Raw genomic sequence first — 27,490 nt, 5'->3', positions numbered from 1 at the left:
AGATTAGCACTTTCTTTCTGATTTGTCTAAATCACACAACACCCCCAAAATAAGCCCTAATTAAGTTTGTATATGATATTCTTCACATAGGGTTTTTTGGGAAGGACAGTAAGACAACTTACGGGAACTTCCTAAGTATACATGGTGTAGCTTCAATGTCATTAAGTCAAAAATATATGGAACCAAGAAAGGTATAAAGAAGTAAATGTGCAAAATTTATTATGTTCTTCAATGTTCTTCAATGAACACAGGAGCATAACATTTGTAAAATCAGATCACATCTTCAAAATTAAAAAAATTATATATAAACAATAGTTGCTTGTTACAATAAACAACAGCCCACATGAAGCTCGAAGCCATTCATAAAAAAATAAGCTACTTAAAAAAAAATTCCTTCAGAAGAAAGTGGTATGCAAATTGAAACAGCATTGCAGCGTATCCTTATAATTTGTACAAAGAAAAGTCTGTTGACAAAACGAGACTACGGTGAAAAAGCTTTGAATGACAAGCATCCTCACCAGTCTGTTAAAAGCCATTTTATAAATTCAACTTGGATCCTTCTAATTACAGAAATAAGTTTCTTCCTTGTTCAAAGAGTCACATTTCTAATTGAATTGTATTTGGAAGTAAATACTTTGCAATTCTAGTTATGTAGCCATGGGGCGTGGGGTGGGGCAGGGAATATAATCAATAACAAGCCTCTTAACACACCTTGTCATTTCAGGTAACAGTATTCTTTAGTTTCTTCTTGGTGTACATCTGGGTTGGATGTTTGTTGGGTTTTTTTAACCCTAAAACCAGCACAAAACAATTTGCCCCACCCTCTATTTACAAAGAACTTCCACTATGAATTTTTTCTTCATAGTAAAGTGAAACAAAGCTCCTTCCTGCCTTTTTTCCTCCCCATACTTGCCCAGATTACTGTGTGCTGTGGGAGAAAAGCACTCTGATGCAGGGACACAGATACATGAACAAGCAAGAGAGCACTGGGAGCATCCTGCAGCCGTGGCCACAAGGAATTCTACAAGAAGGCTCAGAAAAGCCATCTCACTGAGGCTACTGTTCATTTCTTTGCATCTTTTGCTCTGGAAAAAAGCCAAAAAGCACCTCCCCCAAGGGGGCTGGAAGAGAATGTCAGAAGAGTTCTTAAAATTGTATCCAGCATCAACTTCCTTCTGCCTGTGTAAACACTGTAAGATCCAATCCTGGAACGTAAGGCTTCTGTCACAGTACATACTGGCATTCAAAATAAACCTCTAGGACAGTGAGAAATTCTTGTGGAACAGAGTAGGTTTTTGCTGAGGTTACCAAGTTTCAGTATATAAAGTGTACAGATCTGCTCCTCTTTATGTAGATGGCATTCTTTTTATCATATGATGAAAAGTCAGTCAAAGTGGCACAAAAAGAGTCAACTGCATTTTAACTCCAGTCAGTTTGCAGCAGAGAGGGTGTGTAAGTTTCCACTAACAAAGTGCAGATTTGGAAACCTGGAGACAAAGATCCCAAAGTCACACTGTCTTCCTTAGGCTGCAACTTTCATAAAAAAAAAAGTTTTAAGTGTTTATTACTCTGTCAGTCCCATATGTTAATTTTCTTAGGAGTTATGCTATTTCCTTTTCTAGCATTTCTTCTGATGCTTTGCTCCCTGAAGTATCATCATCGTTAGAATAATTCCCTGAATCTCGACTGCTCTGTTTAGAATGCTTGTATTCTGTAAAATCAGCTTGATTTACTTCTTCTGTGATGATAGTCTCAATTATAGAACAATTTTCTATTGGTTCTTCTGCAGTTGACAGATAAGGACAGTTCAATTGCTGCCTGCCAAAACCCTGCAAGGAGAAGCAGGAAAGAAAAAAAAAAAAAGATGAACATCCATATGTAATAACTAAACAATCAATCTGCTTAACACCACAGCTGTACAAGTATGGTTTACCATATTCAGTAATATAACGAGATTTTCTACCTATAATATGCCATTTGTTGCCTGAAGTTCACAAACTCAAAGATGAAGCTTAGTTGCATCAATGCAATTGAACACTAAAGAACGAATCTAACATTAATCTTCACTCTTCATATGCTCATAGTTGTCTACCTTCTATAGAATTGCAATATTTCATTGATTAGTTCTTGTGTGGCCTTGTAAGGCTATAAAGGAAAATTCTAATTTTGAACCTTTCACAGATCATGTGGTAGCACAGGAATGACAGGTGTGCGTTTGCAAAGTCTACAAATCATTATCAGTTATAAAGCACCAAACCTTATTACAGCTCCCAACAGTGCACTGCTGTCTACCCCACATACTTTAAATCTGTTTTCTGAAGTGGTCATTACATTAAATCCATCATGAAAAGTTCTAGATATGCATTACATTAATTATGTTACCAGTATTCTACTGAACAAATGAGCTGAAATGCTGCCTTACAAGTAAATTAAATTCAGATTAGCCATTGTAAACAGAGACTGTTTTTAAATTACAACTTTATTCAGAAAGTTTTGTATACTACATATCCTAGGAGCTTCAGTGAGAAGACGACACGTTAGGAGGGCCATACACAGCTCAACATCAAATGTTCTGAGACACACAGAAGAAAGCACAGTGAAAAGCAGTTATTGCTACATTTCAAAATATACCTACACTTAACGTGTTGCCCTGGTCATTCCAGAACAGGATCCCTACCAAGTACTACCTGTGCCAAGCTGAGCTGGAAACTGGACAACATCTGCCTTTTTAAAGACCATCCAGGAGATGGTAGAAGCATTTTCTGCCTGCTGCACTAAAATTTCCTCTGAAAACTGGGTTTGCATTTTTGTATCCTCCAAGTTTTAAAGGACAGCAAAAAGCTTGGAGCATGATCTTCCAGACAACGCTATCGGAAAACATTTCTGGTCTCACATAGCAGGCCAAAAGTACATTATCACATTGGGTATACATGCACACTCTCCAGAATGAAGAATCATTAACAACACTTTAGCACAGATAGAAATAAAAACCATGAAAGTTAAAGTATTTGTCAACTACAGAATTATAGACATTGGTTCTATACCTGTTTAGCCCATAGTAATTCCTGCACTTTGTTAAAACCTATACAACTAATCTTGGTATACCCATAAGACCACAGGGTAACAGATAACCAAAATTATTATGATAAAGTGTTCAATTTTTCTAAAAATACATCTGCTTAATGAACAAGAAAAATATGTCTCATCTTACCTCTATGTTCAAAGGAGGCTGGCATGATGGAAACAACACATATTTTATTTTATTGTAGACTTGATACAGGGCAAAAACAAGTGGTGTAGCCACAAACAAGACAACAATCAGGGCAGCTACAAATGTTGCCAAAATGATCAGAGGTAAAACTTTATCTAAAAAAGCAAATAAAACAGATTCAGTCTAGGCATTCATAAACTACAAAGATTAAAGAACAGATTATCTCCAAATCTGCTACAGTATTTATCATAAAATTTCACATTTCTGCAGTACCTAGCCATGACAACCATTGGAAAAATGGTGACATTCCAGTATCTTTGATAAAAACACAGCACAAAATATTTATCCAATACAAGAACACCGACATTTGCAGACAGGATCAGACAAGATCCAGTTATTCCCAGTTACACATTACTATTTGACAGCAGGACAAAAAGGCTGCACATAGACAGCTACCACAAAGCACCTGACGCACGTAAGTCTATTGTGCTGTTGCTTGTATACATATACCCTCGTGTGTTTAGACCACAAGGAACATAATATATAATTGATAGAGCTCTCCTTTGAAAAGGCAGAGATACAGGAGTAAGAATTCCCATGGAGTAAGAATAGGCAATTTCTACAATGAAGTGGGTCCATGGTTATTTAACCAGGAAATGATTAGAGTGCCTAGACTTGCAGGGTCTTCAGAGGCCCAAAAATATCCAAATGGTTTCTTGGACAGGTGCAGAGCTCCAGCTGTAAGCTTCAGATGAGTTCAACATAGCCAACAGAGAAAAAGCGAGCTCGCTCTTCTTCCAGTAAGCATCTGTTTCAGTAAGCATCTGTTTCTTTCAGATGCTTACCTAAGAAGAAATCAATCCTACAGCTATTCCAGTTATTTTCTACACTAGTAGTCTAGACACTAGCTCTTCACAAGATTTTATTTTGTCAGTATAGAAAGGAGAGATGAATTTCACTTCAATGCTCAAACATGGTGTCATCAACCTGATGACATCAAGCTGAGCGGTGCAGTTGATTAGCTTGAGGGAAGCGACACCATCCAGAGGGACACTGGCAGGCTTAAGAAGTGGGCCCCTACGCAAACCTCATGAAGCTCAACAAGGCCAAGTGCAAGGTCCTGGGTTGGGGGATGAAAATACTGAGAACAGTCCCACTGAGAAGGACTTGGAGATACTGGTGAATGAAAAATTGGACAAGAGCTGGCAATGTGTCCTTGCAGCCCAGAAAGCCAACTGTATCCTCGGCTGCATCAAAAGAAGTGGCCAGCAGGTGGAAGGAGGTGATTCTTCCCCTCTAACCCTCTCATGAGAGCCCACCTGGCATGCTGTGTCCAGTTCTGGGGCCTCCCGCACAAGACAGACATGCACCTGTTACAGCAGGTACAGGAGGGCCACAAAAAAGGTCAGAGGGTTGGAACACCTCTCCTAGGAAGAAAGGCTAAGATAGTTGGGGTTGTTCAGCCTGGAAAAGAGAAACCTCTGAGGAAACCTTATCACAGCCTTTCAATATTTAAGAGGGGCTTAAAAGACAGACAGAGACACTTTATACCAAAGCCTGTAGTGATAGGACAAGGGGTAATGGTTTTAAATTGAAAGAGGGGAGGTTTAAATTGGACATAAGGAAGAAATCCTTCACTGTGAGGGTGGTGAGGCACTGGCACAGGTTGCCCAGAGAAGCTGTGGATGCCCCATCCCTGGCAGTGTCCAAGGCCAGGCTGGATGGGGCTTTGAGCAACCTGGTCTGGTGGCAGGTGTCCCCTGCCCATGGCAGCGGGGTTGGGCTAGACATCTTCGAAGGTTCCTTCCAGCCCAAACCACTATGAGTCTATGGTCCTGCATTCCTGTATTGAAAACCTTTTAACAGGTTAGGCTCGGTTCCAGGACTTAAGGCTGGGACATTGTGGTAGGAGTTTATAACAGAATCCAGCTTTTGATAGTAAGATATTGTAGTCAAAGAAACCTTTTATCTGTACAGCCACAAACTATTCAGTACTTAAGTTCGAGCCTTGCAAACTTCCTTCTCCCCTCCCCTCTTCTGCTTTACAACATGTTCTCTGGCACTACATCTAACAAATGAACTGAAGGGAGTTTGAACATACTGAAAATAATACATACCAAGAAACATTTTACAAATAATCAAGATGAGACAATCAGGCCTTTTTATGTCTATTTCCAGTTAGTACAAATGATCAAAGAATGAAAGATTTCCACACTGGAATATAAAGAACATATGGAAAGTATAGGACATGATCTGTATGACTGTGTCTCTCAGTAGAGAGTCTTGAATGTACTGCTCCATCTTAAATAGACTCATTATAGTAGGAGGATATGGGAAAGACTAATAACTAATTAGCAGAATGGATTAAAGAATTTCTTTTATGAAGGTAAAAAAGTATTTGTTCCTTTCTAGGCCTGATAAAAACTAAGTAGCAAGGATTAATTTTTATTGCAGTCCTAAGAGCTTAAGATGTGAGAAAACAGCATTATTATTACTAAATTTTCTAAGCTTTAAGTCAGTTTGGATATTTAGTATTTTTTCCAGTGTTACAACCTGTTATTAGAAGATAATTGGCCAAATTAAATTCAACAGATAACTTGCTCTTATGTTCTGAGTGTAATCCATCTACAAATGTATTCTCATTATGCACAAAAGTGAGCTTTCAGTTATAACAAGTCTAATGATTTCTCTTCTCACACTTCAGCAGGCAATTTCTTAGAAATGCATTTAATTCACAGAAAAATTAAGACTATTTCAAGAATAAAATGTTCTTGAAAAGATAGCATTTAGTGATTTTGCACCCTCCTAAAAATATCTTAGAAGTATTGGGAATTAAGGCTTGCCTATTAACAAGTCATTGTACAGAATAAGTTTTATTCACAGTCATTAGAAATTATCACAAATTAATAACCATAAAGAGAGTTGTGCTGTGGAATAACCAGAATGTAATTTTGATCAGGTCAGAACAGAAGCAGTTTCAGTTTAGCTATAGGAGAGAACACAGAGCCAATGCAGATCTCTGCCCAACTAGGTGCTAACTCTGTGAGGCCATCAAGTCATGCTGCAAATAATTTTTTTTTTTTGCTAGTGAGACCTGCAAAGGCCTATGAAGTGTTAACAATTTTGTTTCCAGAGGTGTAACAGTTCTCAGGCTCATCCTACCTCCAGGTGTTTTGATGCATTCCTCTTTGCTGTAAGGACTGCTTTTGTTGTAGACTTTTGAGAATGCTTGTACTTTTACGCAGTACCAAGTCAAGGGTGTTAGATCAGAGACTGTCCCTATTGTCTGTTTTATCTCTTTCATTTTGATTTCCTCCTGAAAAAGGAAAATTTGCAAGAATAAGATGCACATAAATAGCACAAGATTCACTCAGATTAGAATTTTGGCCTCTGCTGAAGAACCCTGTAAAAAGTTAGACATCATTTTGCACTTGGATTAAATAAAAGAAATCAAACAACTCTTTCCTAAACAAACACATTCAAGAAACACCACAAGAACCAACTGCTTTCACTATACTGAAATTTTACAGTTCAAAGCTGTGTGCAAAATTAAATATCTTCCTGTCGCAATTTGTTTTCTTCTTTTCCTCCACACATTTACACACACACATTTATCAGTTACTTTAAAATATTTTACTATAAGCAGCATTTAAAGAATATCCATCTAAAGAAAGATCCATTATAACAGTAGCTAAAAGCATGCATGACTTCATTGTTTTATGATACATATAACTATAAAACTGCAAATACAGAAAGAAAAGAATTTGAGGAGCCAGAAGCTACATTAAGACAGTGCACAGAGTCATACCCTAAGAAAGACCGCATCGCAAGAACCCTACAACTTCTATTCAGCAGTGAGCCATTTAGCAGCTTGTACAAAACTCAGTGCAATTCTGCAAATCATTACGTATAGACACATCAATGGAAAAAGATCAAAATCTCAGTTTTTTGGCAAAAGTCATCTTGACCAAATTTTTGAAAAAGTCTTTCAGGAAAAAAAAAAAAAACCACCAAAAAACACCACTGAAACCCAAAACCCGAACCAAATTGACTGCATGCTTGATATACCATATATGTGCCTCTCTTGAAAATCAGCTTCTTGAGGAGAACTCAAACCCAGTATTTAATTATTAATTTTATATACTGTTTTAAGTATTTAACTAGTTCATACCTCATTATCTGATGAATTCTTCCAATACAGAATCCGGTAAGACAACTCATAACGGTCCCTCATGACTTCACACTCAGGTCCTCCTGGAGGAGAAATCTGGATATGGAGCAAAACATCACTGATGTCCACCTCTACACCAGGAGGGCCAATCTCATCTAAAGACATTTCAAAAGAGAAGTTAGAAATAAGACTGAAAGAATACAAATAAAACCACTACATAAAATACTGTAATTTAAATCTATGACAATTTTTAAGAAATACATACTTAAAAGCCTTACTTAACTAAGAGCTTTACTTAGAATCTTGAGTTCTGAGAAATGTTTCAATTATTTTCTCTTTCCACATTCATATGCTTCTGCAAGTTTCAGTGGCATGGAATACACAGATGGGGAGATTAACTGTGCAAGTCAAACTACTAAACACTTCTTAACCACATCAGGATACGGTCCCTCTTTTTCACATATACCCTCTTTCAGTGTTGCAGCAGAGTTGAAGAGTAAGAAACATTACAGTTTGTGTTTTCTTTTGTTGGATTATTTACCTAGGTCATCGATATCTTATTAAAGAATTATCTAATTACCAAGAGCTCGGACAAGGGAAAGCTGACATATAGAATAGCTATGGATTCCATCTTCAATATGGAAGGTAATGGAATATAACACTACATATTAGATAAACACTTCTTGATGTTTATGATTGATAACCTCTTTGAAGTCAAACATTTTAATAAAGTCACATTTCTCACAAAAACAAAACACAACAAAGAAAATTACTATAATTTCACTCTGGAGAGCATTACATGTTTTTGACTTAGAAGTCACTATCATTTAAGACTGCTTTTTTGTGAAGCTCTTCAGGGTTGTACATGAATGTAATACTGCTTCAGCATAAAATTCAGGGGTGCACTGTGCAGAGGTAGAGAGGAGGAGGTGAGAGTAGATGCACAAGAAAATAGAGGCAGTGAATTCCAAAACTGTTTGACTTTGGCATCCTTTTTCTGATGTATCAAAAAGCGCTCCCTGCCAATGGCAGAAGTCAGACTAGGGCTATTTCTAGTACAATCTCACACAGTGATTAATGTAGTATACAGGGAGATTATAAAATGCCATATAATGCTTTGTGAATTAATTTTGTAAAGCAAATTATATGATTCTAAATATAGTGAAATACTGGCTGTGCTGAATAGAGAAAACTATGGAAAAATTCCTGCTTAACTTGTTGAGACCAGGATTCCCAACGGTTTCTGTAGGGGAAAGACGTATTCCACTTCATTAATCTAGCAAGTTTCTTTTTGCAAATAATAGCATTAGGTACAAGTTTGTTGAAAAGTGAAAGTTTAAGAAAACACGTTTGCTTACTTGTTATCAGAGGATCTACTTTCACTTCATTAGACAAACATGATTTATTATATTCACTCATGGCCTGCACACGGAGATAATAAAATCCAAAAGTAGTAGCAATGATAGAGGAGAAATTGCATTGTGTATTGGTGATGTTTTCACATCCAGGTACATTGAGCCATTTCATTGAGTAATCATCATCAAGTTTCTTTAGATACCCACTGCAAGAGATTTTAACAGGTTTTGATGTGAGGTCCTTGAACTCTAAAAAAACCCACAACATGTTCACTTGTGCTACATAGGCTTTTTTTTTATTTTTGGAAGAACGGGCCTCATGGAAATCTCTCATATTTCAAATACTATTTTTTCATGTATAACTGAAACAATGGAGTTAAACTGGATTATGAAATACAAATTAGTGCTTTAGTCAAGCCTCAATAGAAACATTGTATGTCTGTTTTAAAGTTTTTAAAATCCAAATTAAGTTTTTTCATACAGTCCTATTAAGTCAATTATTTTTCTGTTATGCCAAAGAAATTCCAAAGAATGCTAGAGGTACTTCTCCTCTTCATTTACATGCTGGCCACAATATTTGTGCAACAACTAGATACTAAAATACAGGTTTATAGACATGATGGGGGTTTTTCCCCCCATGTTGGGATCTGACCAGAAATAATCAAATATGTTGACAACTGATACCTTGAACACTTGTAATTTTGCTCACTTCTGGTAATCTTTTTTCATATTTGTAAAGATATGAAGCAATGCAAACATATATTTTAAAAATATTCCTTAGCATATATCTAGTAGTCCATTTCATAATGTATTTAATACTCTTAAGAAAGAAGCCTAGTACCCTGAAGTTGTAGGATACGATGTTATATGCAATCCTCTTAAAAGCCGTACTGTGTCCAGATGAGGTACCCAGTGTTTCAATTAATACATTAAGCCACTTTTGCCAAGTATTTAACTTCTAGTAACTATTTGCAAAATACAATGGGTGACATTTAGAATGACATAACCTGTTTAAACAGGGATATCAAAAATGTTTAACTCACATGAGATACTGTACATTGTAGGTCACATGTTGTTTATATGTGTTATTCCAATGCAGATGAAATTTCATATTCAAAGCAAGAACTCTCACATTTGTTGCACAGAATAGGTCAGTCACTGCTCAAAATGAAAAGGAAAGGAAACCCACAGTTAGTGAAAAGTTTTTTATTAACTACGGCAATTTCTCACTGAATGGGCATTTCTCATGTAAATGGTCATGGTACATTTTCAGTAGTTAAAAAATTGTCTGTTTTCATTATAAAGACGGCAAATCAAAGTGTGATATATGCAGCATATTAAGCCTTTAATAAAAAAATAAAATCAATTCAGAAAAATTAAATACAGAAATGTTGCAATTATTACTGAACCAGTTTATTTCTACTAACGCAATGAGAACAACTGCATTAAAAACACATGCCTAAAAATAAAGTAATTTTGATGTACCATCTGTTCAGTTCAATGTTTTACTTTCTATAATCCCACGCTGTTATTTTTTTCCTGAAATAAACATTTTAAAATACTTAAACTGACACCTGAAGAGCACACAAAAGAATTTAGTTAGACATGCAGCACAAGCCACTGGCAAATTGCCACCAAGCCATTCTTCAGAATCTATGACAATAAACTCCCCAAGGCTTACATAACACCAGTATTTTTTTAAGCTTAGCTCAACTTTATATGCATTCATTTAGTGCCAAGTATACAAAAGCCTTTTGTACATATCCCTTTCCTCCTCAAAGTCACAAATTCAAAAATATCCAAGTTTTCCAAAATACAGAGTAGCTTTTGCAATCCAAATTAACTGACAGAATTTGCCTCAGAGCAAAAAAACTTTTTGTACTATTAAAGCTCTAATACTGCCAAGTGACATTTTATATTGATTTAAAATAGAAAATGTACTTAACTGTCAAGATTGCCATTATACCAAAGAAAGTAGGAACTTCGCACTTCTGCCTATTTCTACTGCTTTAGAACAATTTACTTCCTCAAGTTTAAACTGTTGGGAATAATTTTAAAATAAAACTATTTTACTTTGTACCTTTACGAGTAGTTTTTACACAATGAACAGGACTGAATAAGCCTTCTTTTGAGTCCAAAGGAAGAGTTGCTTGAACTTTCAAACAGTAGGTAGTGTCTGGTGCAAGATCATCAATTACGTGATTAGGAAAAATTGTTTGACTTCTGAACTGTAAAACAATTGCAAGCAGCATATGAAGATAACTTCTTCTCGATGAGCTAATTTTTTTTTTAAACTATCTTTTTTCTTCCACAGGTTTCAGCCTATTTGTATAATATGCCATAAAAAATACTAAAATAGGGAATGAAGGAAAATATACAAGCTGCCTAAGTGCTAAAGTGAACTTTCAAACTTAGCCACGTGATTGAGAGGAAGGAACTTGTCATGCTCCTTTAACACATGAAAGCGGGGAGATATTGCAGCACTGCTCTATGTGATCCGTAAGTCACCACACAATTGTTCAGGGACATATTTGGAAAAGAAACCATACACTTCCCTCCCTCGACTGAACAAGGGAACACTCTCCCCCCTCCCCCTCCTGCTACCTCTCTGCTTTTGGTTTACTAGACTTTTCAGTGACTGACATTTGTACACAGCTTGTCCTTAACTTAAAGCTCTTTTTTCTCCTTTGATGTGTAACGATTATGACTCAGTCTTCCAGATGAACATGGATCTCTCTTCAACTTGTACCCTAATCTAGTTGGCACCCATTTCTCTAAAAGGATATAAAAATAAAGACTGTTTCTACCTTGGTCTTTACAGAATAGCTGTACCTGCTGTGCAAGACACACATTATAGCTTGGAAACTAGTTCATTATTACAAGACCTCAAAGAATCCCTAGAAAACCCACAACCTACAGTGGAAACCCAAAGAACTTAATGACACAGAACAGTGCCCTGACAGCTGTAGTCAAGCTAAGGTCTTATTCTCAGCAACATCAAGTTAGCCTCTTACCGCTCCCTCCCCTATATCTATGCCTTCTTGCAAATGCTGCGTCGAACAACATTCCCTCCCTGTTCCTGATGGCTAAGGGCAGCTCCTGCTCCAACACAACTGAGAGAATTTCATCTTTTTCCTCATGCATTGGAAAGTGGCTCCAGCATTTAACAGAAAAGACAAACTCTTAACACAAAGTATCTAATACAATCCTCTAGTAAAAACAACCCCCAAAAAATCACCCCTTCTCTACTTTTAAACTGTGTAGCAACAGTTAAGACAGAGTTACATAATTAAACAATCCCATTTTACAGCACAAAGCAGTTAAAGCACATCTCTGACAGTTATGTTAAGGTTAAAAAGTAAAAAAAAAAAGTGATCATACCTCTGCATTTGACGAATTTTCCCAGATAACTAGATTGTATTTAAAACTTAGATGAGCTATCCACATTTTTCGGACCCGATTTGCTTCTGGAGGAGAAACCTTAATTTTTATGACCCCATTTGTGGACTGCAACTCTACTCCTGGGGGACCAATCTGAGCTGCAAATATTAAAAGAAAAAAAAAAAAAAGTCAAACATGACTATTTAAAGACAAAAATATCAAGGGAGCAGTTAATAAACACACAGTAACTGCCTACAGGTTCTTGGGTTAGATTTCTATTATACACTGCCTGAGGTACATGAAAACTAACAACCATATTACCTGGTTCTAAAAGCAGTAGAGTTAAAATGCAGTATTACTAGTGAATGTTTTCCTGAATCCACAGTGAAAAAAAATCAGTTATTCTAAAACATGCAAGGCAAGAAACCTAGCTCAATCAAATGAACCCAACATTGAGGGAAGGCTTCAGTACCATACCAGATACTGTAACTACTGAAAAGTCACAAGGTCAGAAAAAAACTCACAGAAAAGTCCACCATCAAAAAGGACTTTTCTGAAATACAGAAAAATATAGAGTGACAGAAAATTCTGTCAGAAAAACAACATCACTTAGAGTACTTTCCCCTTTCGAGAAAGGAGAGAATCCTAACATCCCTTAGCCTGCAAATACCTTACCTTATATTAAGGCTGAAAAAAACCACTAGCTTATGTTATGAGCAATGAAAACAACAAGCATTTTTTCCAAAATAGTGTGCTGAAGGACAATTAACTTGAAGTGTTAACAGTACATATGGAGCTCATACCTATAAAATATGGAATCATTTCAAAAGTGCTAGACCATGGAGACACTTCTTCCCTTCTTTCAGCTCTTACACGCACGTGATGCGTCTCATAGTATTTGGTTATTGCTGAGGAACAGTCACATTCCATGTGAGTAACATTTTGGCACCCAGGCAACTCCTTCCATTCTGTTCCATTCCCATCAAAATCTTCAAACCTGTAAGAAAGAAAACGCCACAAGAATAAAATCAATATACAATCTAAAGTCTTGAGATTCTTTCCTAATAAGTGTCACACCATTTAATGCTGTTTTATCACCAGCACCAGTGTAATCAGTGTTCTCTACTTTGTTACCCTAGAATTGGTACCGCCATGTAACTCATTAATCTATTAATTTGTTAGTTTAGCCTTATTACCAAAGGTTAACTATTGGTCTACAAAGCCTGATACCAGTTTGCTTTAGTCACCATGTAAACACAGAGTGTCAGAAAACAGCATTAAAGAACTATTAAAATCCAGACTTATATCCTTAGTACACGATCGTAGTCTGGCAATGATTTATTTTATAATTCATTGGCAAGAAGTGCTTAGAAGAGCATAAGAGTGGCACCTCCCCACCCCCCCCCCCCCCAGTTCTAACATTAGCAAGGAACGTAGATTAGTGGAAAAACACAAAAGAGAAAAGTTCAGCAATAACTGTTGGCATAATTAGCTTTACAGAAGCTATTTTTCTTGTGAATTAACAGTCATCCATACCTTACTTAAGAGACATTTCATATAGAGTTTAAAAGTGTCCTGACCAAAAAAAGAAGCACAGACTTGAAGTGGTAACTGTTTATCCTCAACTCCCATCTTATCTTTCAGACCAGTATTACATTTTAAAAATAAAACTATTTTCAAAGCAGCTGTTTCTCAACTACACATTGAAGAAGGTAAGTTTTTTTCTTAAATCCAAAATTATACACTAGGAAATCTTAAAATCAAGAACTAAGTGATTTTTATCTTAGAAGTGTTTTTTAATATTTACTTGTCAGGAAAGTGCCACAAAATACCAAACGTATATGTATGCATAAGTACTGGTATATAAAACAATTGAAGAAAACCAAGCAAACATTTAAGAACAAGAATTAAATAGTTTCAACTGGCAATTAAAAATCTGCAGGTAAGAAAACTGGATACATTATGGACAAATTATTCAAAAGCCACACTGAAAATTCTCTCAATTTCTCTGTGTGTGGGGCCACAATGTAGCTTCATTAAAAAAAACCAAAACAGTAAATAAATCTAAATACTATATTTCTCAGTGTACCAGTTAATCTTCTCAAAGAGCTGCTCTAGTATTAAGCATTACTACCAGGCATGTTCTGTATTTATAACATGTCGCTATCAGTAAACAATCTAATTTTATACATATGAATTAGACAAACAAATGACAATATGAGGATTCCACTTCATTTCAAGACTTAATCTTCCTAGCCTCTACTTTCTGGATTTCAAAAAATTCTCTAAAATTTTACACGGCAGTATCAAGAAGTACAGTAATCAATCAATCAATATGCTTTTCTACACAAAGAACCGTCAGACATTCCTGGTTCCGAATAAAGTTACTACTTACCACCGGTATTCTGCTGAAAATGTCACACCGGTATCATTCCCAGTGTAGTTCCAACTTAGAGTGAAATTTGTATTTACAATGTAGACCTGAATATCCTGTGGACTCTTCAGATTAGCTTGGCCTACAAGAAAGTAAAATAAAGGTATATAAAGACTGAGATAAAGTATTCATACTTAACAATAACTTATATTTGTTAAAAAACAGGTAGAGTTATAGTGAAATGCGATAACAATAAACATCAGCATTGAGAAAACCTCATGCTACTCAAGTGGCATTTCAATATATAGCTCAGGAGCTGTGCATCAGGTTGCTCCTTTGTCTATCTGACTATGCAGCTCTTTGTCCCTAAAGTCTTTCTCCCCACACTCCTTTAAAAAAAAGTATATACAGTTGTAACATTCAAGATCTGTGTTCACTGTCATGCATTCATTATAAGCAGTCTGAATTATTTTAAACCAGTATTTTATTGGTTGGATCCAACATCTGGATCTCAGCTGCAAAATGTTAGGGATTGACCCAAAGCTGACATTTCACAGTTGTGGAACAGATTGAGGACACCAGACTTGTTTTACATCATATGTTACTGCCATAAATTCAATGTATTGAACATAAATCCCTTTCAGCAAGGCTTCATCACATAGCAGATCTTGTATCTTGCTCATGGTAATCCCGTGTTTTCTTTTACTCAAAGAACAGTGCATAAAATGACTTACAGAGGGCAAGGACTAAGTCTCAGGACACATATAAGGATGTCCGTAACATCAAGGGAAGGACTAGACCACAAGAAGAGAAGGCTGAACAGGCAGACTGCTAACAGGAGAGAAGAATGCATGCTAGAAACATCTGTGGGATAGCGTTCTCTTCTTTATTTTACACCTTTCAAAAATAATTATTAACAAATCCCCAACTGCCTCATAATCACCTTATATTCCACTTCCTAAAGATGACTTCTTCACCATTAATTTTGACATACGTTGAATCCTAGGTGTTCCATCTAATATACGATTCAGGCATAATAGGACAGATGAGAGTAACAATGTGGTGGGAGAAGGAATTACTCTGATAGCTATGAAAATTGAAATTTGTCTAGCTTTTTATAAGGCACATTTTGCTTTGAATTATTTCACACTAGTCTGGCACTGCTTCAAAGCAGTGAGGATAAAATGTTACAACTGGAGCTGAAAGTTAAAGCTTAAACTTGCATCTAAGTCCTTCTGCCCGGTATGCTATGCTAGGTACCTTTGACAACCCAGGCTATGTATAATTCGGGCAGTGCATGCCTCTGTCCTCCAAGAATGCACTTTAAACTTCTAACATGTCAGGGGAATAAAATAAAATAATAATAATAAAAAAGTAATCAACACACACACCTCTCTAATTTGGCTTTCTATTTTAACCAGTTGTGTTACATTATTAACCACTTCCCAATGGCTGCAACTCCTAAAAGCATATGTTGGCGATCACAACTGAAATTGCTTTTTGATGTCAGTCTAATATTTGATTATATTGTGAAGAAATCAGAACAAATACATCCTATGTCACCTGAGCAGTCAAAGTCTGTTTGCACATCTCAAAGGTTATCCTAAGTTTGATTTTAAGAGTGGCTCTTCATTGCAAAAACTATTTTGTATTTTACACAATGACCAAGTTCTCTTTATAAAAGGAAATGTGTCTGGAAAAGTAATCCACAAAATCCTTTAAGAGAATAGAGTTGAGGTGGTATCCACAGACTACTGACTTTCAGTAATAACTCCTGAAAGCGCACAGATTGAAAACAAAATATTTGGATAAAACCTCATGGATCCCACCACAGAATTTATTTCCACAATGCATGAATTTGTTACTCTAAGCCAACAGATAAGCCCAGAGAATGCCAAACTACATTAGATCATCAGAAGACAAGAAAGCAAAGGAAATAACTTTTTATCCCCTCCAGATATTTATCCAACACATGGTTACACTTCAGCCGAAAAGCTTATGATAACAAAGGCAGCTATCTCAGATTTTGGCAAATAGAAAATTTGAATATTTATATCCTTCACAAAGAAAATACTTCATGGGAAAGCATGATTTTTCACTTTGAGAATGTTTGCATTAAATTTAAGAATCCAAAAGCCTGGAACAAAAAGGTTCCACTAGCTTTTAACTCTGCTATTACCATAGAAAGTACAAACCTGTCAGAGCTGCCTGGAAGAAAAAAAAAAAATTAATTTGAAGAATACCACCACCTATGGTAACTGACAGACTGAAAATTATAATCTTGCTTAGTAAAATTAATTGCCTTATGATGCAGTGGAAGATCATTTAAGTGTTGTGATACAGCACAACACAGTTCTAAAGAAACATCAACAGATTGACATCTTTCATATCTGAAGTGCAGGCTAGTGCTTTTGTCTGGTATTCACCTATTTGCAGACTTTAAAAAAAATATCACTCATACACTCAATCTGTTTAAATATTTATTTGTAAAAGATCTTAAACAGTATAACAGAAAACCTGTTTCAAACCACCTTTTTGGAATGCAATTCGACTGCTCACATTTGAACAGCTTCCTAAAGAAGACAGAAAGTGAGATACAGTTTCCTCAGATCTCTAACAGTACACATATACCAGGTTTAAAAACCTGCCATGGCAGTACTAAACAGAAGCAGTCTTTACTACAGGAGATTCCCAAGCTAGATTCTTTACCCTGAACACCACAGAACCTTGAAGCAAGCAGTAAGAAGGCAGGATTAGCATAGTATTGGCTGAGAACCACACTGCACCTACAGAGCTCCAACACTACTATATGTTAAGGCTATTATTTTTTGTTTGCCTTGGGTAGAAAATAAAATACTACACTTCCAGAGTATATTTCCCACATTGTAAAGCTTCATTCATGCGATGTTTAAGATAAGGATTTGACAATAACTCCTGTTAGACCTTTTCCATTTGACGTCAGATGGGAAAAGGAAGACTGGAAAGAGAAACAAAATAATTTCAAGATTCATGTTCTAAGGAGATACACCTTCTCTCCAAGTTACAAAAAAATATGCTGACGTAAAATATCCAACTAACTTTTTAAGCTAGGCCAGCTTTTTCTAAAGCTGGTGAATACCACAGCAAATAATCATATCCTCCCTGCGGATACAAACAATGTTGTAAAAACACAGCTCTGGATTCTGGCATTTGGGAGAAGACAGTGTTCCAGTCCTGTAGTAAAAGCACACACAATGAATTAGAAGGGATTTATTCCAGATTAGCTTTGGTTAACGGCCCAAAAGACGACTGTCACAAGTCTCAGATTAGACTGCCTCTTTCTCCGAGAGCTTCCTCATCCAAGTTTGAACAAGGTTGGACTCAGTCTTGACATTTATTCTTTTTTTAATCCTCCTTACAAACTCCTGAAACCAGGCATGAAGGAGCTGTTTTCAGTGGCACATGATAGGCTTTACAGTACAGAGCTTTAATAAACAGAAACGTGCTACTCAGAGGCATCACCCGTAAAATTCAAATCCACTACAGTTACAAGTAACTTGTACCAATTGCTCAGGGAAGACCCTATAGTTTTCAGGGAATTCTCAGGAAGTTGTTCAGTGTCATGTTCAACAACAATGTACAAGTGTGAGAACTTGCAATCAGTGCTCAACAGTAGTCAAAAAGGGGGAAAAGTTAGAAATGGATATGGAATTAAGGGATTAAAAAAGAAAGCTTAATGTCATTATATAAGTTCATTACAGACTTCTCTTAAACACCAAGTGCAGCTCTATAGAGTACCCACTCTCATAAGCAGATAGCAGAACAGAATAAGGTAGAGAAGGGTGACAAGGGCAACCCAAGGTATGGAAGGTATCCTGGAAGGAATCAGGCTATGATTCTTCAGCCTGGAAAGGGTATTGAGGGCAGGATATGACAGATCTACAAAGACTTAAAAGTGGCATGGCGAATGCAACTGGCAAAAGATGATTTGCTGTGTTCTTAACACCAAGCCAGAAGCATCAGAACAAGCCCCGCTCTTGTGCCAACAAAGTGAAACAAACATGAAACTGTTGCTTCACTGCAGGCTTCGGCTGTGGAATTCCTTCCCCTAGGAGCCTCTGAAGGCTCAACTCTTACCTGGCTTACCAGCTCAGAGTCAGATACAAAGTCTCAATGCTACAGATTGCTGTAACACCACCTTGCCAAGTGCAACCAAACTAACTTTCTTCCTCTTTCTACTCTCCCACCAACCACTGCTGTAGATGAACACTGGACTGGATGGTCTTTCGGCTTCACCTAGTATAAAACCTAACAGGGGGAAAAAAAACCCCAAAAACCCAACCACCTGAAAAAAGCCACAATACTCTTTGTAGATCTCTCTCAAACTTCATTAGGTACTTTCGTCCTTGACCTGGTCAGAAAATCAGATTATTGCTTCAGAAGGATCTCCCAGTTCTGACAGACAACCCTGATACAATTATGCTCTTTCTACTCACTTAATCTCCTGTTGCAGGTAAAAAGAGATATAATCAGAGAACCAACTATACTTTTATACTCTGAGGAAAGTATTTGGTTGACATTTATTATAAGTTAATGATCACCATTTTGCAATTCAACACTTCATAACCACCCATTCATATACTGGAAGCATAGAAACAGCCAGAATAAATCTTGCAAGTTCACCTATATTTCATATTGGAGAAAGCAGGTGGCCTTTTCTATATACATCATCAGATGTTTGTGTAGGGAAGTCCTACAGTTTCTATCACTGCATAATCTATCTTTACAGGCTTCCAATCCCTGAAATATTTTGCTATCCTTACCATCAGAAAGCTTTCTGTAAATCAAAAGCAAGGAACTCCCAAATCAGATCTAGTAGATCCAAGTCTCCTTACAGCAAGGATGCTTGCTTAGTTGTTGTTCATAGTCCATGGAAAAGACTGCAAAACCCAGAGTCCAACCTGTGTCTCCTCTATGCACATTTAGCCCACGCACTTTTTGGCTATGGATATTAAAGCACATTACCCTTTACATCAGATGTATTTGAAAACTATGTTAAACATGACTAACAATGAAAACTGAATGGCAGCAACAATTCTTTCAGTTTTCTTTTTAAGCCATATTTTCTAGCTCTCTGAAGGTCTTTTATTGTCCTCTTTTGTATTCGCTCCAAGTGGCTCAACTTGCTTGAAACAGTCTATTTCAGAACATCGCAGTACTCCAGCTGAGATCAGTAAATGGAAGTCTAGCTTACAAAACACACAACCTAACCTTTTCATTCTAATTAGCACTGCTGTGCCCCAATACTTTTGGGCTTTTCTACAGCGTAGCACTTAAACTTCTACACATAAATTACAAGACATTGTAACATTGTGGTTTTTCCCCCCAGAACTGATCTTTAGACTAACCTTTGTCATCTGTTTGCCTAAGTACACAGCCCGGCATTGTGCCCTTTTTTCAATACCACTGTACCTTCTCCTGGAGTATTTCTCCAGTTTGAGGATACTTCCCAATTCTATGTCTGCTTTTGAAAAAAACTGTGAGCTCCTCCCACTTAGTTATATATGGATTTAATAAGATTATAATGTTTTATCACACAGATTATTAGCATGTCCCTACTCTATACATCCTTACTGCTTGAAAGCGAACTGTAAAAAATTTTGATGAGCTGGAAAAAAAATAAAATCATACTTAAACAGTTCAACATAATTTTTTCCAGTATGCTTATGAAGTTAGTATACAATATAGATTCAAAAGCAACACTAAGTCAAAATACATGCTATTGGAGCTCCTCTACCAACACAGCCTATTATTTCAGAATAGCAGATATTCATGTTGCTTTAATGTAACATTTATTCTCAATACTACAGACACACATAGGTGGTCCACCCATCCATCCTTTCACACAGTACTCTTTATTTCCAGTAAGTGCTTTGTGTTTCCTTCCCTAAATTAATTTCTTAAATCCCAACGAACAGTAATCTGGGAACGAAGGAATAAAGTCATCAACATTTAATTACCACAGGAATGTCATGATTTAACTAGAAAACAGATACACAAAGTAATGTCTAAAAATCAAGACTTCTTCCTGGTTTATTTTACTAATATTAAAAGCCTGACTTTTAAAATCAATTAATGTTTCTTCACTTAAAGCATGATGACACTTTGGTGCTAAGGACAACATTATAAGAGATTCTTTTTATGGAAAGAAGAGATTAAAGACCAGAAAAGCTTTTAGCACAATTGCCTACCTCCCTTCCCCTGTCAAATTTTCATAAACTAAAATAAATACAAACCTGTTCTAATAAATAAACATCACTACTTAATTTACAATATTTTAATTAATATTTTCAATAAATTATGGTTAAAATAATAATGATTATATATCAATAAGAAACAACAAGAGACATTCAACAACAGGAGAAAGTAGTCTTAGCGAATCAGAAATAAACTCTCTCAGGAGACAATGAAGGGGAAATCCTGTGAAGGATACACAATGGCTCACTGCATATTAGATTAAGTATGTGGTAGAAGCAATGGAAACTTTAATTTAACATTTCCATGTAGGAAGGGAGGCCTTTTATATGTGATAAAAAATACCACAAAGCCACAACCAAACACACATCAACAATGACCCAACTGTTACTGGTACTGTGAGCAGAAAGGTGCTCTAGAGAACCAAGAACTCTTACTGCAAGAACTTTTATTACAGGAGCAGCGAAGGGGAACTGCTGGTTTTGACAAGGCAGAAGGTAAGAGGTCACTGCAGCACAGCAATTCTAACTCTATGTGGCATGTTGGTCGTTTGTTATAACACCCATAGGTTAATCAAAGGAGCTAACACCTATCACAAGGCATCCAGTTTTGGGATGAAATGCAGGGCTGATGTACCAAGAATTCACCTACAAATCAAACAGCTGAAAGAAAACAAAAAGAAGTGGTCCCAGAGCTGCTTCTCTGCCTGAATCCTACCGTGAATGCAAAGTGTTGCCCCTGAAAACAGCCTCACCTTAGTCTCCTGGGTATGCCCAACCAGAACAACACAATCCTACAGTCAATTCAAGAGTTTAGGTGGCATCAGAAGCAGCGCACGCACACCAGCCCACGGCTGTAATACTTCCATTATCCGAACTAGCTTAGCCCATATACTCTCCGTTGCATGTCACAACGCCCTGTAAATACACAGGCAGGGAATTTACGACTTCTCTGGGCTGCATAATACTTCCCCCTTGCAGAAGGTTTTGCACAATAGTTGTTTCTGGCTGTCTAAGGGTGTAAGAAGAGGCTCATGCCACCATCCTGCCAGACAGAAATTCTCACCCTGAAGTTTTACTTTTCTCATTTCCGTATTTACGGTTCGGGCTCCGCCAGGCCAGGCTGTGATGCCTTTCATCCAAATCAACACGATTCGAAGCCCGTTTGCCCCACACCGGCGCTGGAGCCGCTACGCTTCACAGGCAGCGCGCAAGCCCGAAGCGGACGGGACGAAGCCAGACCACCGAGCTGCGAGTAAAGCCCGCGGCACCGGGCCCCGCTTACTCCCGGGACAGTCACCCCGACCCACGGCCCGGGTGCCACCGGTCCCCGCAGCGACACCTACGCGGCCGGCTGCGGGTCCGCGCCGCCCCCCCACCCCCGCACGCCGCGGCACCGGGTAGCCGCGGCAGGACCGAAGCGGGCAGGGCCCGCAGCCGAGCAGCGGCGGCACGAACCCCCAACCCCTGGGGAACGGGCACCGCGGCAGCCCCCAGCCGCCGTCCGGGTGCCGCACCCCGCCCGCTCACCGGGACCTACCTCCGCAGCGCAGGGGCAGCACGGCCAGCAGGCAGGACAGCAGAGCCGTCGGGGCCCCGCGCCCGCCGCCCGCCGCCGCTCCGCCACCCATCCGCCCCGCGGTACCGCCGGCCCCGCAGCGCTGCCGGAAGCCCCGGGCGGCTGCGCATGCGCGGGGCGCTGCCGCGGCGCGCGGCCGGCGGGGGGGCGGGGCCGGCGGGAGCACGAGGCGCTGGCCCATGCCCGCGGCAGGGCGGGAGCCCGCTGGTCTTCGGAGCGGGTGGGGAGCGACGCGCCGCGGGAACCGGCGCCCCTCAGGCGTTTATTCTGCGCTCCGGCAACAGGAGGTGCCGCTTAAGGGGCGGGGCGGGAGGCTGGGCGCTCCGCGGAAAGCCCCGGCAGGTGGGCGGCTGCCCGCGTCCCCCCCTCCGTCCGTGACCGGCCGTCAGCCCTTGAACCGGCGACCACGCTGTGGCCGCTGCCCCAGGCCCAGTGCAGGCGGCAGAGGGCCGGCATAGCCCCGGCGCGGGATGTCCCCTCGCAGGGCCCCTGTATCTGCTGTCGGGTTAACTGCGGTCCCGCCTGCCCGTAGCAGCCTCCGCCTGGCTGGCTGGGGCCCAGGTAGCGCGAACGGACTGTGTCGCTGCGGCTGGCGGCCCGGTACCGACAGGGCGGGTGCCCGGTGTTCGGGGCGGGCAGGCCCGGCGGGAGTCTGCCCTGCAGGGCAGGGGTCAGCGGCTGTGCAGCTCTCACACGCTGTCCTCACAGCGCTCGCGTTTCCTCCCTTTGTTCTGCCCTGGCTTTCTGGTCACATACTCCGTGCCAACCGATAAATGTCAATAGAGCCTATTCACACAGCTCACATGAAAAAGTGCGCTGTTCAGCTTAATCAAAAAATTAAAAATCGTGAAACCACAAGATGCATTGATTCCTGGAGAAGGATCTTAATTCCTCTCATTCAACAGTTAGGGTGCCTGTCTGTGGAGGGGGAAATCTGTGTTCTGGTGCTGCCTGCCCTGACTCTTGAACGAACGAGTGCTGCAGTGAGTATTGAATGCAAGCCTGCATGCTACAGTCCCTGAAGTGAGCCTTGGACTCAGCTCACTTTTTGCAGGCAGAAGTTCCGGGTTTATGTCTAAAGAGCTCATCTTTTTTTTCTGTTTGTTATTTTTACAAGATCACCCCAGCTGCAGTGGTTGGGAGTGTAGCAATCAGGGTTTACCTTTCACTTCCTACCTCCTCAAAGGAACAATACTCCTAAGTGGTCATAGCAATGTATTCAGAGATGAGGATTTGTAACTGTCATAGGCAAAAGTGTATGCCCTCTACATCCTAGGTGTTACAAACATTACACCTTTTATTGCTTGAGGAGATGACAATCCTTCCAGTCATACTTCTGGATAAAGGTGTTCCTACCTGCTGTTGATGCCTCTTGTGCTATGAGGTGTTCACACATACTCTCAGCATGTCTGCAGCACCTAGGCTCTCCTGGGACACAGATGAAGATATGCATAACTGGAGCTTTAATTCTTTTGGTCTGAAATTTTTAAGAAATGTTTGAAGATTGCTAAAGGGCAAGATAGAAAAATCAACAAAATTATCTTGCGTTCTGAGTGCAGGGATCCCTCCCACATCTGTGAAGCAGTCAAGTCACGTGTACCATCTAAGATGGAAAAAATTGATCCAGACAGATTATGTCTATGGTTTGCATAATTTTTTTTGTGTGTGATAACCTCTCAGTGATTTCCTTTTCTGAGGTGGTCATCAACAGGTAACCACAATGTCAGTTTTGCTTGTTAAAAGCCAGTACCATTAACTAACTGTGCTCGTGAAATGCAGATGCTGTTGATACCTGTAAATGAATTAGCATTAGCCAACTCAGGGTTGTAAAAGCTGCAAACCTGTCCTATCATAAAGACTGATGATTGAGAAGGGGCTGATAGCATTATAGCGAAGGCTGTGGACAGGAGGTTGTGGATAGCCATGTCCTTTGAAACATACGATGTCTAACATTATCTAGTGTGCTACAGGTGCCTGTACCTAGCACAGTTTCTTTAAAGAAAAAATAGTTCATGGAATGCTTAAACAATCAATGTAATTTTAGTTTCTAGTTTCTATTATTAATTTACTTGGATCAATAATTATGCAATGCAATAAATATGTAATTTAGTGTATTTATTATTAAAAGTGTATTATGTAACAGAACTGAGTGAAGAATGGCTATTAAGTACCCCTTGGTGTGGACTGTCATATCTATCACGATCATCGTGTGACACAGTTAATAGACAATTAGCGAGGAGAAAGCGTGTTGTGATGAAAGTAGCAAAGTAGGACATAATCTGTGAAACAGTCAGCTCCACCACAACTTCCTGTGTGATTTTATGTAAACTGATTCTCTTTAAGATAGAGGCTGTTATTTATCCTTTTCCTGAGGCTGTACAAAAAAGAAGTCAGTATATTAGTATTGCTGAAGTACCTTTGAAATCTCAAACGAGAGGATTTCAAAGCAACATTCAGCATAGCTGTTGTACTGTCACTGCTCTTTGGTAAATGGAGTGAAATGACAACCTTTTACTAGTTTGTAAATATTAGGAATGCCATTTTCAGGAGATAAGCCTTTCCCATGGCAGTCACATTCCTGTTAGTCTGCTGTGGACAATTTTTTGGTAATTTTCTAGTATTAATCTTGACTGGGGCTCTTCAGGTTGGCAGTCTCCTTGAGAAGGAGCCCAAATGACATACTGTTATGTCCAGTGTTAATGGCTGACACCAAACAGGCCTTCGCTTTGTGCATCACTGATGCTATGCTTCTCCAGCTGAGGAAGACCACCAAGCATCTTATGGAGTCAAATGGAGCCAAGACAGCTAGCTCTTTCCCATGATAAGGTGGGCATTATTGCTTATAAGCAGCAGACTTGTCCCACAAGAGTCGCTCCACACTTTCCCAGGGGTGCTGGATTTGCTGTACCTGTGCAGACCACGTGTGCAACATATGCACACAAGGCTCATTGTTTGCTGGAAGTGTCACATCTTCTGACGCACATGCACTTACAGGAACACTTACACAGACACCTGCGAGAAGCGTGCTGCTTCTGTGCCTGCAGCCTGTTGCTGCAGAGATCTGAGCAACGCTCAAGAAGTGTGAGTAGGAGCAGGCTGCTGCTATCAGAGTGGCTCATGTGGCCTCTCTCAGCTTCCCACACACCTACACGCTCTTGAAACCAAGGTGGGGAGCCCAAGGCTATGGGCTGTGGTGGCAGCACTTGCTACATGATGAGAAGGCGGCTTTGGACAATTGAAGATGTTGGTAGCTGAGAGTATGTGACTGCCAGCTCTTGGCTAGTACAGGCATGAAGTGCTAAAAGCTGAGAGACGTACTTAGTACATGTTTTTTCCATCTTAGTGGAAAAAAACCTGTGCCCTTTAAAGTTAGAGTTGGCTGCAAGAATTATGCAAAATGTATTCTTGCAAGATACAGGGTATTATGATACTAAAATGCTGACTTTGGTTAAAAACATCTATAAGGCAGAGCTGATCATGGTAAAGTCTGCTCAGCTATGAAAGCCTTGCCAGAAAAAAACCTCCAAAATTCCATTCTGCCCATCAAGAGTGAGCTATTACTGAAATAAGTGATGTGTTGTGGTTGAGCCTGTAGAAGATAAATGCATGGATGTAACATTATACTTAGGAGAATATAGTGTTGCGGGGCATTTCTGACCTTGAGTCAGATTTATGCTATGATAATTTGTTATCTTGTGCTCAGACAGTTTATAGGGAAACATTTTTCTGGCAAGTTATTTATGTAAACCACACTTCACCGTAACCACTTTGTAGTCTAGATCATGAACTACAACTAGCTTACTAGTTTATTACTGGTAGAAATATCTAGTAACCTGCTAAATTTACATTTTATATTCTGGTAAGTTTGAATGCAACTTCCTCACTGATTTTATAGAAGAAACAAACAGAAACTGGTGTTGATAGAATCTTTTAGAAGAGAAGCTCTATCTCAATTACACAGGCAACTAAACAAGGAAAGACAATGTCCACTCCAGTGGCCATCAATGTCAATACTAAAACATATGTGTGATGGAGGAAACTAACCCATGCAGGCCTCAATGAATTTATTTCAGTTGGCTGACAGACAAAGGAGAAATCTTTTGCTTGTTTCTTCTTATGACAGCTCTGGAACAGGATGAAAGAAGCAAATGCAGTGTTTCATCTCATTTGAAAAGTGTAGAAACAAAGGTTCAGGAAGGAAGCACCTTAAGGAGTGCAGTGGTTTATTGTACAGGCCCAAGGGAGGATCCGTTGGATCTACCCCCTCCCTAATGCACACTCGGTTTTAGTTGTTGGGTTTGTAGGTCTGGGGGTGGGGGTGGTTTGTTTTTTTGGTTGTTTTTTGTTTGGTTGGTTGTTTTGGGGTTTTTTGTTGGGTTTTTTTTTTTTAATAAGCCACTTCTCAGGTAATATCTCCTATACTTTTTCTGTTTTCATCACTAGAAAGCTTTCTCATTTCTGTCTTGTTGCAGCCCTGTAACTGCTTTCATGTCTGTCATGGACATATAGCATACTAATTTCCTGTTTTCAGATGCCTTTCACATTTTTGAAGATTGTCATGTTGTCATCAGACTTCCTTTTGCCAGACCACATAATACCATATTCCTTCACAAAGCATTTTTTTGTCCTCATGCTGACTTTTCCCAGCACTGGTTATAGCTCTTCACATGGCCTTACTAGTGCTAAATAACAGAAAGGATTATTTCATGTGTTTCATGGACTATAGTGTAGTTTGTGTATTCTGTTTGGCATTTGCCTCTTTCACAACAGTGAGACATTGTCTCATTTATAGTTTGTGACCCAGTATAAGCTCCACATTTGTCTCCTTTTGCCTAGACCAGTTTTCCTTAGTTTGTCTGTGACAGTATCTTGTAAGAAATTATGAAAAATCTTGCTAAGGTCAAAATATAACTTACTACTTCTGCCTTGTGCACAAAGTTCGTTGATGTTCACTGAAAGGAATTAGATAAAATTTTTATTAATAAATTGATATTCTGCAGGTGAGTGATAGTTTTTCTAGTTTTACAAGTGTAGTATATATTAAAAATACCCCACCTGCTTCTTTCCCAGCACTGTGCTTGTATATTTGGCCTCAATTTCTACATCTCAAATTTTCCAAAATATTTTCCAAATTTTCCAAACTACAGTTTAAATTTTCCAAAATATTTCAATATCCCTCTCATTCT

General features: G+C 38.9%; 1 protein-coding gene across 1 annotated transcript; it reads right to left on the bottom strand.

Annotated features, from left to right (window-relative positions):
- Window positions 1-194: 194 nt before the first annotated feature.
- Window positions 195-22,559, bottom strand: IFNAR1 (interferon alpha and beta receptor subunit 1). The gene is made up of 11 exons (XM_056328203.1): window positions 22,266-22,559; window positions 14,514-14,634; window positions 12,922-13,115; window positions 12,119-12,276; window positions 10,818-10,965; window positions 9,781-9,895; window positions 8,741-8,943; window positions 7,383-7,537; window positions 6,374-6,527; window positions 3,212-3,366; window positions 195-1,829 (listed from the first exon to the last, which is right to left on the bottom strand). Exons 1-11 carry the CDS (start codon window positions 22,483-22,485, stop codon window positions 1,602-1,604), a joined length of 1,851 nt encoding a protein of 616 aa, XP_056184178.1. The 5' UTR covers window positions 22,486-22,559; the 3' UTR covers window positions 195-1,601.
- Window positions 22,560-27,490: the final 4,931 nt, after the last annotated feature.

The sequence above is a fragment of the Falco biarmicus genome, chromosome 2, assembly GCF_023638135.1.
Source record: "Falco biarmicus isolate bFalBia1 chromosome 2, bFalBia1.pri, whole genome shotgun sequence".
NCBI classification, from domain to species: Eukaryota; Metazoa; Chordata; class Aves; order Falconiformes; family Falconidae; genus Falco; species Falco biarmicus.
This window is presented reverse-complemented; position numbering and strand designations above follow the sequence as displayed.